Source organism: Podarcis liolepis, assembly GCF_965112155.1.
Source record: "Podarcis liolepis genome assembly, chromosome: 2".
Lineage (NCBI taxonomy): Eukaryota > Metazoa > Chordata > Lepidosauria > Squamata > Lacertidae > Podarcis > Podarcis liolepis.
The window spans coordinates 1,267,841-1,281,233 of NC_139555.1; the positions used below are offsets into that span (position 1 = coordinate 1,267,841).

The 13,393-nt window shown below is 42.1% G+C and overlaps 1 protein-coding gene across 6 annotated transcripts in view; it reads right to left on the reverse strand.

Annotated features, from left to right (window-relative positions):
- OLFM2 (olfactomedin 2) overlaps positions 1-13,393 on the reverse strand; it is a 206,229-nt gene that overhangs the window by 67,303 nt on the left and 125,533 nt on the right. For all 6 annotated transcript variants that reach the window (XM_083486703.1, XM_083486705.1, XM_083486701.1 and 3 more), the window contains exon 2: positions 9,472-9,621. In XM_083486703.1, the coding sequence (XP_083342829.1) occupies positions 9,472-9,621 (150 nt within the window). The remainder of the gene's footprint in view (positions 1-9,471; positions 9,622-13,393) is intronic.

Sequence of the window (13,393 nt, forward strand, 5' to 3'; positions counted from 1 at the left end):
CTAATGTTAATACTAGATCATCTGTGAATGCTTTAATTTTGTACTCTTTACTTCCTACCTTGATCCCTTTCACTTCTGATGCTTCTCTTAGCCTCTTGTTAAAAACCTCTAATACTGTTATGAATAACAGGGGAGACAGGGGGCAACCCTGTCTAGTCCCTTTAGCGATATCAAAAGGTTCCGATATATTGCTATTTATTATGAGTTTGGCTTTTTGATCTTGATATATGGCTTCAATTCCTTTTCCAAACCCTTCTCCAACCCCCATTGCTTTTAGATTTTCTTTCATAAATCTCCAGGAGATGTTATCGAATGCTTTTTCGGCATCGATAAATATCAATGCCGCTTGCTTGTCTATCGTATTCTCTAAATATTCAATAATGTCCATGACATTTCTTACATTATCTTTCAGTTGTCTTCCCGGAAGAAAGCCTGCTTGATCTTTGTGAATTTTCCCATTTAAAAGTCTTTTTAATCTTTCCGCCAATACATCAGCAAATATTTTGTAGTCGTTATTTAACAAGGAGATGGGTCTGTAGTTTTTAACTTCTAAGCCATCTGCATCTTTTTTTGGGATCAAGGTAATGTAAGCTTCCTTCCACGTGGCTGGGATTTTCCCTTCTTTTAAGAAGTTATTCATGACCTCGCATAACACTGGGACTATTTGGTCACATAATGTTTTATAATATTTAGATGAAATGCCACCTGGCCCCAGAGCCTTTCCCATTTTCATTTTTTTTTATTGTTTTCCGAATTTCTTGTTCTGTAATTGTCTGATTTAATTGTTCTCTTTCATCTTCCGTAATCTGTTGCAATTGGTATTTTTCCAAATATTCTTCTATTCTATTATCTGTCTCTTTCTCTTTTCTATATAATTCTTTATAATATTTCTGAAACATCTTTCTTATCTCTTTGGGGCCTTCCACTATCTTTTCTCCATCCCTTATTCTACCTATTATATTTTGTTTTTTCCTTTCCTTTAATTGTCAAGCCAAATACTTCCCAATTTTGTTAGCTGATTCGAAATTTTCCCCCCTCATTTTAATTCTCCATTCTACTTCTTGATTCACCACCATGGAAAATTGGGCCTGTAGCATCTTTATGTTTTGTTTTATTGTTTCATAACAAATTAAATAACGAATTAAGGTTAAATAACGAATTAAGATTCCAAGTAAAGCTGTTACCACTAAAGGAATGCAGCTAAAGGAGTACAGCAATAAATCTCCAGAATTCGTGTGCTGTGAGGAGGAAAAGGAATCCATTCCGGCGGTAAGGGGAAACAACGTATAAAGGAAGGCTGAGAGAGGAGAAAAAGTAAGAAAGTAGCCACCAAGTGGGTATTGCTGAGAGTCCTTGGATACAAAGTAAAACTGTTCTGAGGCAAAGTGTTGTTTGGAAGATAAAGACAAGTATAAAAGTAAAATAGAAACCTCTATTTCAGGAGGGGAAGGAGATTAAGGACTATGATACATTAATGGCTGAAATAAGGAAATAAGGAAGGAATTTAAACACAACGAAGTGTATATTGAGAAAAAATTAATGGAAGTACAGGATACTTTGGACAAGAAATTGGAGGGGTGGTAGGAGAGCTGACAGGGAAAGTAAAAGATCTAACAGTAAAATCTAAAGCTCTTGAGGACTCAATGAAGAAAGTGCAGAAAGAATTGAAGGAGACTAAGAGGGAAATGGATAGGATTAGAGTAGAGGTAAAGGAGATAAATAAATCACAGGAAGAGATACTGGATAGTATGGGGATGGTGGAAATGAAAATGAAACAGGCCAATTTGAAATTTAGGGGGATCCCTGAGGAGGCAAATGAGAACATAAGAATTAAACTGATTAAGGAACTAGCAAATTGGATGGATGTGAGGGAGGAGGATATAGGATTTACCATAGCAAATGTCTTTCGAATAAAAGTAAAATCCACCAAAGCTAGAGGGGAAAAGCTCCCAGGGGATGTGTTAGTGATGTTTAACTCTTTGGATATGAGGAACGAAATATTGAGGTTAAACTACAACAAAAAGCTGTGTATAGGTGGGAGAGTAATTATCGTATTCAAAGAGATTCCATTGAGGCTTCTTCGAAGGAGAGACATTTATAAGCAGTTAGTAAACCAGCTAAAGAAAAATGTAATCCAGTACAGATGGGAATTCCCAGAAGGGGTATCATTCTATTATAAAGACAAGAGATTCAAACTATCTAGTCCTCAGGAACTGGAGAAATTTGCCAGAAGGTATGACAAAGAATTGGGAAGGACAGAGGGGGGGGAGTTAGGGGGGGACAGACAGGAGGAGACGGAGGCAAGAGGAGGAGAAGAGGAGGAAGAAAAGGAAGCAGATGAAGGAGAAGAGTCTAGCAACAAAGACTTTTAAAGTTAATTTAGACCTGACAACTAATTAACAATGGCTTTGAGAATACTGTCATGGAATGTGAATGGACTTAATAATAAAAATAATAGAAATCAAATTGCACAGGTGTTAATTAAAAAAAATCTTTACATAACATGTTTGCAAGAAACACATGTTGCAAGAAAACATAAAAGAGTTCTAAGTAATAAAAAATTAGGAATGGATTTCGTTGCCTCAGATAAGAACAAAAAAAGAGGAGTGGTAATATATATAAAAGAAAAATATGACCCCAAATTAATTTATAAAGATGAAGAGGGGAGAGTGATAATAGTACAAATCACTTTCCAAGGGGAGAAAATAAATATTGTTGGGATCTATGCTCCTAATGATAACAAATCAACCTTTTACTCAACATTGGGAGACAAGTTGTTAGAATTGATGGACCAACATCTGATACTGATGGGGAATTTCAACGGAGTGACTATATCGGACTTGGACAGATCAACAAGGAAAAAAGAAACGAATGTAGGCAAACTACCTAAAACCTTTTTTGAATTGGTGAATAATATGGGACTAATTGACATATGGAGATTCAAAAATCCTACAACAAAACAGTTCACCTTTTTCTCAAACCCAAATCAAAGTTGGGGAAGAATAGATCACATTTAGATCTCGAAAGAATTAATTATGAGAGCTAAGAAAGCGGAAATTCTTCCACAAACATTATCTGATCACAACCCGGTCTATATGGAGTTAAGAGGAAAAGACCCCACAACCATCAGATGGAGAATGAATGAGAACTTGTTCAATGATCAGAAGATAATAAACAGGGCGAAAGAGACAATTGAGGAATACTTTAAATATAATTTGAATAAAGGAACACCCATAGAAATAGTCTGGGACGCAAGTAAAGCAGTTATGAGGGGTTTTTTTAATTCAGAAAAACAGCCACTTAAGAAAGGGAAGAGAGAGAAAGAAAGAAGAAATCTTGATACACCTCATGGAGAGCGAGAGACAGTTAACAATTAAACCAGAAGATGAAAGAATAGAAAAGCTTTCAGCAGGCCAGAGATATGAAGGTCCAGGGGTATGGAACCAGGGAAGAGATGATGGTGGGTTTTAAAAATATATATACTTTATATATTAAAAATATATTTTGAGCGATTAGTGAGATTTTTTAAAAGCACTTTTCAGTTCTCTACTTACTTCTCTGCTGCTAACTTCTGGACCAGGGCCATTCACTGCCAGCCGTGTCCTAGTTGTGCCTTCAGTTGCTGCCATGGGGAGGAAGGGTCAGCTCAGCTAGGCTAGCACAGCTGCACACTCAGGGAAAACCATCAAGTCTGTAGGTGTGCCAGACCAACAGATAGCGCTAATATAACTTACCATCCTGAAGTGCCAAACACAGACCCTCCAAGTGTCCCTATATTTCAGGGACGTCCCTGATTTAGAGGAGCCATCCCAGTTTCTGATTTGATCCTGGAATGTCCCACTTTTTCTTAGGATATCCCTATTTTCCTTGGAGAAACGTTGGAGTTATCCGACACCTGAGCTGTCTGAAGGCAATCCTGTATCGGAAAGTTTTTTAATGTTTAATGTTTTATTATGTTTTTATATAGGTTGGAAGCTGCCCAGAGTGGCTGGGGCAACCCAGTAAGATGCATGAGGTATAAATAGTAAAATTATCATTATAGAAAGGGACTTCCCTATTTTCATCAGAGAAATGTTGGAGGGTTTGCAGACAGGAGTCTTGGAACCAAAGCCTGATACTTGACTTCTCTACCCCCTGCAGAAAGAAGTGAAAACTCACAGAGCATAGACAGCAGGCACATCATACCGCACAGAGATTAGTAACCATCTCCACATCTTGTAGCGGTTGATTCTGTGACTGCAGCAGCCTGATTTGTGGGATGCTGTCACTAAAGGCAAATCTACACCACAAGATGCTTCAACAGAGACCTGTAGTGCTGCAAGGAAACCAGTCTAATTTGCAGCACCCTCACCAAAATACAGTCTTGGGGGAGTCAGAGACAGCAAAACAGGTATAAGTATAAAGCAGACTTAGGTTTATATGGTGCAGATCTACGAAAAATAGGCACTTCATTTTGTTTTCCTGCATAAAATTCCCAGCCATTGGGTGACAATATTACTGTACCATCTTGGCTGTTGCAATTTTCAGTGCAAATGATCGATAGGACTCAAGAGTAATAGTGCCCTTAGCACCCAATAGATCAGTGTGATTTGTCTCATATCGTGACCTGCAAATGCAGACCATAAAGCCAAACCTCTGCTGAGAAATGGAGCTCCTTTCCAATCTCAGTTCCATTAAGGGGGAGGGGACCCAGAGCACCCCCAAGCAACACTGCCAACTGATGGCCGCTTAAGTGTCTCTTGTGGAGCTCAGAGAGAGCAAACAAAATTGGAGACTCCACTGACCAGCTGTTGCCTCTTCTGTGCTTTCAGTCATGTTAACACATTCTGAGCTGCAAGGCAAGACCCATATGCTGGGGTTGCCTAGCCAGGCTCTTGCTATGCCACTTTGCCATATCGACTGGACCATAGAAGAAGCAAGTAGCAAATGCTGCCATACCCTCCAAGTGCCCCTATTGTACAGCAACAGTCCCAGAATTGCAAAAGCTACCCTGGCTTCTGATTTGATCCTGGAATGACCCTATTTCCCCCACCAGGGCCACCACCACCAAGTTTGAGGATGAGGAGGAGCCGGCACTTGTCCTGAGCAGCTGCAGCTGCAGGGGAGCACCTCATTGCCTCTCCTGGGCCCCTCCCACTGGCCTCCTCCCTTGGGCAGCTCATAGCTGCTGCTGGGGAGCAGGCAAGGAGGAGGAGAGGCTGCTGAGGCCCAGCCCTGCTTGATGCGCTGGCTTTGAGCTATAGGCAGAGGGCAGGGCCACCCTGGGCGAGCAGAGTGGAGCACAAGGAGTCCTGATTTTTAAAAATCAAAGATCTGCTTGCCCCTTTCTATATATTGGTGTGTGTTTTTCCTTTTGTAAATCTGCCAGAGAACAGAACAGAACAGAATAGAATAGTTCCAGTTACAGATAGGTAGCCGTGTTGGTCTGCCATAGTCAAAACAAAAAAATTCCTTCTAGTAGCACCTTAAAGACCAACTAAGTTAGTTCTTGGTATGAGCTTACTTGTGCAAGCACACTTCTTCAGATACGTATCTGAAGAAGTGTGGTATCTGAAGAAGTGTGCTTGCACACGAAAGCTCATACCAAGAACTAACTTAGTTGGTCTTTAAGGTGCTACTAGAAAGAATAGAATAGAATAGGGATGAATGGATTTTTTCAGGATGGTGGATGGCATGTGTGCTGTGTCCCATTGGTGAAGTGGTGGCACTACTCTCCCTTCTTCTGAAGGAAATGCTCTGCAGTGGCTGGTGTGTGTTTGTGTGGAAAGGACGAAAATGATGGGTCAAGGAGGGTCAGTTGCAGGGGAGTGAGAAATGTTGGAGGGTATGTGCTGCTGAAAGGTAATCAGTGGTGCTCATTGTGAGTAAGTAGTAGCTAGATCTGTGCAACAAGAGGCAGCTCTTGCAAACAAGGGGAAATGCGGGGGGGGGGGATGCGAGCAGGAAAAACTTTATTTCATAGCATTTATATACCACTTGATTGTAAAAGGAAACCTTCTAAGTGGTTTACGAAAGGATAAAAGGTAGGAAAAGGTGAAGGACCCCTGGACTGTTAAGTCCAGCCAAAGGTGACTATGGAGTGTGGGGCTCATCTTGCTTCAGGCCGAGGGGGCCAGTGTTTGTCCACAGACAGCTTTCCGTGTCATGAGGCCAGCAGGACAGAACCGCATACCTGTGATGCAGCTAAATAATTATAGACTCTGGAGTTAATGGACCTACCAGGGATTATTTTGCAGCATGTTTATTTGCCTACTTTTGTTGCAGCCACTATGCATTCTCCCCACCCCCACCCCCACCCCCCACATCCCAAAATGATGCTGTATCATGGTCATGCATCTGGAAACAGAAGTATTTTGAAGTGATTGCCATTGTCTACAAAAGCAATAAACTTCAAATTAAACATAAAATGTGAAAGAGCTGATCACATTCCTAAATGGTAAGGGGTGAATTTTGGTGCATTCCAAAAACTTCCAATTATGGCCATGTATTTTTTGGGTGGGGGCATGTAGACCACCCCTAGTTTAGACCCAGTCCAAACTTATGAGCTGTCTTACAGTGTCTTTTATACCAGAACTCTCCCTATTTTTTGTAATTGTGGAGATTTTTGGAGGGGGGAATGGCAAGTTTTAAAAACTGTTTATTAAGTTGCATTTTGAATGGTTGTAACCTGCCCTGGAACTTTAGGGAGAAGGGCAGGTAATAAATCAAAATCACCACCACAATCACGTCAGTTCCATCCAGATGTTGTTCGACTCCACTCCAGGTCTGTCGTCACCAGCTAAGATGGGCAATGATCAGGGATTCTGGGAGCTGTATTTAGGGAGGGGAGGGGAACTGTTTGGTTGATGTTTTCATGAAAATCTACCAAATGTGCACTACTCAAATCAAGATACAAGTCAAAACATAGCTATCCTTTGAAATTTGCACTTCCCTGAATTTTGGCATGAAGTTCTCCAACCAAAATTAAAACAAAATAAATGCATATAGTATGCATCCCTCATTTGATTTCTTGACAAATTTACAATGGGCCTCACAACCACAAATGCTGCTTGCACTGCATTCCATATATACTTAGCAAGGGATATGGACTTAACAGTCCTTGCAATCTTCCCTCTGTTCCTCCCCACACCTGTTCCACCAACCTCTCTTCTAAACTTGAATCCTTAAGTTCATGCTTCATTTCTTCTAGCTTCTCCTCAGTGTCAAACGTGGGCAGGTCTATTAAATCCCACCCTACTGTCCCAAAGTCCTCTTCCAAAAACTGTGAGGGCTAGAAACCTACGTTATAAAACACACACAAGCATTCCCAGGTTTCTTATCAACAGCTAGCATGTAAATGTGCCAAGTGGGTCCCTTGTTTCCCATCCCTGCCCCCATTTTGAAGCTTTCAGAAGCCATGTGAAAGCTGAGCTTGGCAGACTCTTTTTGCCTGCAACTCCTTTGTGGGGGGCTTCTAGTAATTGCAATTGTAAATTGATGTGATTCTTATTTGGCTAATAAATACTTTATTTGCACGTGCGAAGTCAATAAGAAGCCGTCTTCTCTTTGTAATAAGATTTTAACACAATTAATCTGGAGGAGGGGGATTTACTGCTCATCCTGCCATGTGGAGGCTCCATGTGGAGCAATAAAGGCACCATTTGCATCTCATTAAGCAGAAGAAGGTGAGACAGAGGAAGCCTCCTCCCTGGAATCCTAAGAAGCGGAGCTGTCTTGGAGAAGAAAGCACAGCTAACAGAAGGATCAAAGTCTCCGGCTTCCAATTAAATGTTGCAAGAGCAAAGGGCTGTGGGGGAAATGCAGTAATTAAAAGTTGTTTTGAGGGGGGTAGGAAACAGACCTTGTACCTAAATGAGAGCCCAAACCTGAGATTTACCCCTTTCTTCCTTGTTTTAGCAGTCTATGCGTTCTGATGCACAAAGGGCAACGCTGTGACCCCTCAAGCTCTGTTTTGGAATGAATCCTACAATAGAATGGAAATGAACCCCAGCCAGACTCAAAGGTTTGGCTGAGGACCCAAATGTATGATTGGTGTGGAGGAAGGGGACAAGGAGACTCCCCCTTTCTCAACTCCCTCTTGCTTAATACAATGTATCCAATGATGCTGACTGTTGGGAGACAAAAAACAAAGCACTTCTTGTTGCAGCGGGTAGGTAAACTATAGAATTTGCTCCGGCAAGATATCATGATGACCATGAATTGGGATGGCTTTAAATGAGGATTAGAGGAAGGAAGAACAGGCTATTAGTGGCTGACAGCCATGGTGGCTGTGTTAGTCTCCCTCCGCTGTTGGAGCAGTAGGTAGCTTCGTGGTGAATGTCCTGGGAAAAGAGAAGTGTTCTGTGTTCGCTCCTTTCTCAACCAAAATGGGCACAATTCCTGCAGCATCTGTTGGCACTGCTTGAGGAATTTGATATTTGTGAAGCCCTATACAAACTGCTGCACCTCCTGGACTACTGTGGAGGCTGGAATTTGGAAGATACCGTATTTTTTGCACCATAACACTCACTTTTTTCCTCCTAAAAAGTAAGGGGAAATGTCTGTGTGTGTTATGGAGGGAATGCCTACGGATTTTCCTCCTCTAAAAACTATGTGCGTGTTATGGTCGGGTGCATGTTATAGAGCGAAAAATACGGTAGTTATCCTTCAAAGTTACCGTAACACTTCTCCAAATTCTGTGATACAGTTCTCAGCTCAACTTGCACCTTTGAAATAAAATACATTGAGAAATAAGGGGGGGGGTTGAAATACGCTTTCAAAACCTCTTATGTAAATGTGGATTTTCTTCTTTGTTCATTATTATTTTTTTAAAGCATAGATTAATGTAGATATATAACCAAAAGACTTGGTCTTATATATGATATTGGCAGCATGAATAGGAATTGCAACTCAATAGGAAGCATCCCAAAATCTTACACAGTGCGCTTGGTTCCACTGTCTCTGGAATATAGCTATAATGGAGAAAATAACACATAATTTGTGATAAGGACTAGAACCTGAAGATGCTTTTTATATGATTTGGCATTCTTTTATGAAATATATAGCAGAACCATCATTTTCAAGATGGACCCATGTCACAAGCTTGGCAAATGTGGAACTAGACTTGATAATCTGGTGATGTTGATAGTCATTACTTGGACTTTGGGTTTTTTTTTAACCCAAGTGCAACTGTATTAATTCTATGTGCCTATTTTGCAGTTTTGTTTTTCCATCTTTTAATTTTCACCTGTTGTTATAATTTTTTGTTTTAAATTCTGTTTAAATATTTGTATTAAATACATTATAGAATGAATTTTAAAAAAAACTTTACCAAAAAATTAAGGGAATGGGACAGAAAAGACTGATGAATGAACACCTGCAAAAGTGACATGCTGCAGAAACAGTTGGATCTATTCCTCCATCCCAATCAGCATCTGCAATAGGTCTAGAGCAGTCCCCACCAGCACCCCAAATTAAAAATACATCACTTACTTTTTCCATCAGCTGCCGTAGTTGTCGGCTGCGCAGGTCCCTGGAGCATGTGCCCTGGACAGGGATGACAGCCGTGCACAGACATTTGCCGTCGGGGGCCTGAGCTGAAGTGTAGACCTGCCAGCCTTCATCGGGGCTCTGGAAGAGAGTCTGCAAAGAGAAAGAAGCATAGAGCACTCAGCAACATGGTCAGGGCTTCTGGCCTTGCTCCTAATCCCAATACCTGCAGATGGAGGAGACACCAGTATATTTGCACTACACATTGAAACCAGTTTCAGAATTACAGGAAGTCCTCACAGCAAGCACTACTGGATTCTCTTGCAGGGGTGGGCAGACAGTCAAACCCAACTGAAAGGGGTTTTAAAGAGGTGTTGTCTTTGTGCTGAAGATCTTCATGGGAGAACAAAGGCTCAAAATCCTGGAAATTGCTTTGAGTTTCATTTGTGGGCAGGGAACACAAATCTAATAAATAAACAAATAGGCTTTTCAGCAGGCATAGGAGTTTAGTGCAAATGAGGCAGAGAAAGAAAGGCAAGATGTCATGTGCCTAGGCAAGTTCTCTTGCCCGAAGTTGAGATGGTATTCTAGTTTACTACATGTACACTCTTTGACTTGGGTCATATCTATATATGCAGCAGAATAATGTGGGGCTGAGAGATTTGTTTCTCTCTCGCTTGCTCTCTTTGCAAAGAATGAGGAAGATTTAAAAATGTGCCTTTTCTTGAAGTGGTACAGTTCATTCCACCATCCCATCCTGCTCCAGGTGTGTATCTCGCTCCACAGTCTTGAAAGGGTCTTACATTGGAAACCCCACAGTAAGCCCTTGTCACCATCTCAGATTGGGCTGTCACATAGGGAACACAATGGAAGAAAGGGAGACTTGGAGCAGTCCTCTGCACACACACACACACACAAACACACACACTGCTCATCCATTGACATGAGCCAACAGTGTGACGCGGCAGCTAAAAAAGCCAATGCAATTCTGGGCTGCATCAATAGGAGTATAGCATCTAGATCAAGGGAAGTAATAGTGCCACTGTATTCTGCTCTGGTCAGACCTCACCTGGAGTACTGTGTCCAGTTCTGGGCACCACAGTTCAAGAAGGACACTGACAAACTGGAACGTGTCCAGAGGAGGGCAACCAAAATGGTCAAAGGCCTGGAAACGATGCCTTATGAGGAACGGCTAAGGGAGCTGGGCATGTTTAGCCTGGAGAAGAGGAGGTTAAGGGGTGATATGATAGCCATGTTCAAATATATAAAAGGATGTCACATAGAGAAGGGAGAAAGGTTGTTTTCTGCTGCTCCAGAGAAGCAGACACGGAGCAATGGATCCAAACTACAAGAAAGAAGATTCCACCTAAACATTAGGAAGAACTTCCTGACAGTAAGAGCTGTTTGACAGTGGAATTTGCTGCCAAGGAGTGTGGTGGAGTCTCCTACTTTGGAGGTCTTTAAGCAGAGGCTTGACAACCATATGTCAGGAGTGCTCTGATGGTGTTTCCTGCTTGGCAGGGGGTTAGACTCGATGGCCCTTGTGGTCTCTTCTAACTCTATGATTCTATGAAGAAGCCAATCACCATTTTCCAAACCATTTCACAGGGGTCGTTCTGAGGATGAAAACTTTATATTTCCATGAATGCTACCTTGATCTCTTTGAAGGTAATTCAGGATATGAATGCAATTAATTAATTAGACAACAATATACAATAATTATTAATTATTCCTGAATAGTGTAGTAACTTAATAATATATAGTAATATAATTCACTAGGTGTAACCATCAGGAATTATGTTAATTTGCTTACAAACAACCTGGAGGGACACAGCTGAGAATAAGAAAGGTTTTATCTATTGATTAGGAAATGTAAAGAAATACACTACACATAGCCTCCATCCCAAGTTTGAAACCAGCCTCCCCCAACTTAGTGTCCTACAGATGTTGCTGGGACTCCCTCCACCCCTGAAAATTTGGCCATGGAGGCCATGGGGCTGAAGGCATCTTAAGAGAGAAAGCTCTAGAAAACAGCCTGAGAAACAGAGTCAGGGCTTATCCTGCTTCCTTGGAGTTCCCATGAAAAAGAAGCCACCAGAGAGACTGGAGATGCCAAGATCTGCCAATACAACAGCCTGTGGAAAAGATTTGCTGCTTTGTCTCTCCTCATCTTCCCCAGCCTGACTCCTGCCCACACAGCATCTCTGTAAATATTTGCTGGCTTTTTTAAGAGTTAGCATTGGCTGTTGTCATTGTGTGCATGCACAGACACACTTCCCCACAAAACTTGCAAAACTGTGAGATGCAGGCAAGTCTGGGAGATCTTTAATACAAAATAAAAAACAGACAGTTATCAAATTATGCTAATGTGCTGCTTACAGTTCAACAAGAATACATCATGATTCTTAGGGGTGTACAGTTCCCCCCTCTATTTTGTAAGTCCATTTGTTTCCATTATTAAAAACTTCACTCATTTCATTATTCAGCCATTAAAAGCATATTTGTTTCAGCATTTATTTGTTCATGTTCAGTTCCATTTCCCCCTTTCTTTGTTGTTATTGTTTTATGTGGCGGCAGCAGTAATGCTTACAGTGGTACCTCAGGTTAAGTACTTAATTCATTCTGGAGGTCCGTTCTTAACCTGAAACTGTTCTTAACCTGAGGCACCACTTTAGCTAATGGGGCCTCCTGCTGCCGTTGCACTGCCGGAGCACGATTTCTGTTCTCATCCTGAAGCAAAGTTCTTAACCCGAGGTACTATTTCTGGGTTAGCAGAGTCTGTAACCTGAAGCGTATGTAACCCGAGGTACCACTGTATTTTGGTGGCTCCCTCCCTCCCATAAGCCACTGTCTTCTTTTCCCAGAATGCCACAGATATTAAGAACATAAAAAGAGCCCTGCTGGATCAGGCCCATCTAGTCCTCACAGTGGCCAGCCAGGTGCTTGTGGGAAGCCCACAATGGAGAGCAAGAGCAGTCTCCCCACTTGTGATTCTTCAGCAACTGGCATTCAGAGGCAGATGGCCTCAGACCAGGGAGGTGGGATACAGCCAGCATAGCTAGTGGTCACTGGCAGACTTATTGACCATGAATTTGCCCAACCTGTTTTTGAAGTTATCCAAGTTTTGGATAGGTATGATTGCATGAGTGATTTCCATAGTTGACTATGCATTGTGGGGCAAACTACTTCCCTCTATCTCTCCTGGGTCTTCCAACAGTCAGCCTCATTGGATGGCTCTTAGTAGAGAGAGATATGAGAGAGAGATATGAGAGAGAGATATGAGAGAGAGAGAGAGAGAGAGAGAGAGAGAGAGAGAGAGAGAGAGACTATCCAGTTTCTCCACACTTTTCTGTTGCTCTGGGGCATTCTCGCAAAAAAAGTGGCACTTGCCGCTAAAAAATGGAAGCTCTCACTGGTGGACACCATTCTCCTCCCAGGGAATGGTCTAAAATGACACACAGAGGCAACATGATTGCTGACTTCACATTATGTCTCACAGCCAAGGATTGTCATTTGTTTTGCTCCCAACCAGCCACTATCTGTAGCCAAAGTTTCTTCTTGGCTTACTGATCATGGTTTGTTAGAGTGAAATGAACCATGATCCTGGGTTCAGATGCAATGCTGGTTTGAGCAAAACAGCCCTGACAGGTGTGCTCACGGTGCTCTGACAGGTGTGCAGATGTTGAGCTCTCAAATTTCAGCAGCGCCCACTTCCGGAGACGGCACCATCAGCAATGGCGGATTCCCTCTAGTCTTGAGGGAGTAGCTCTGCAGAAATTGGGTCTTGCCGCTACGGCGAAGCGGGGACCCCTTCGAAACTCACAGGCGGGTGAAGCCTGTGATCGTGGGACTCAGCAGGCACCCTTAGCGCCCCCCCCAATTTGTGAGGGAACTCTGTAAAGAGCTCCGGAGCGAAACGGGGAGT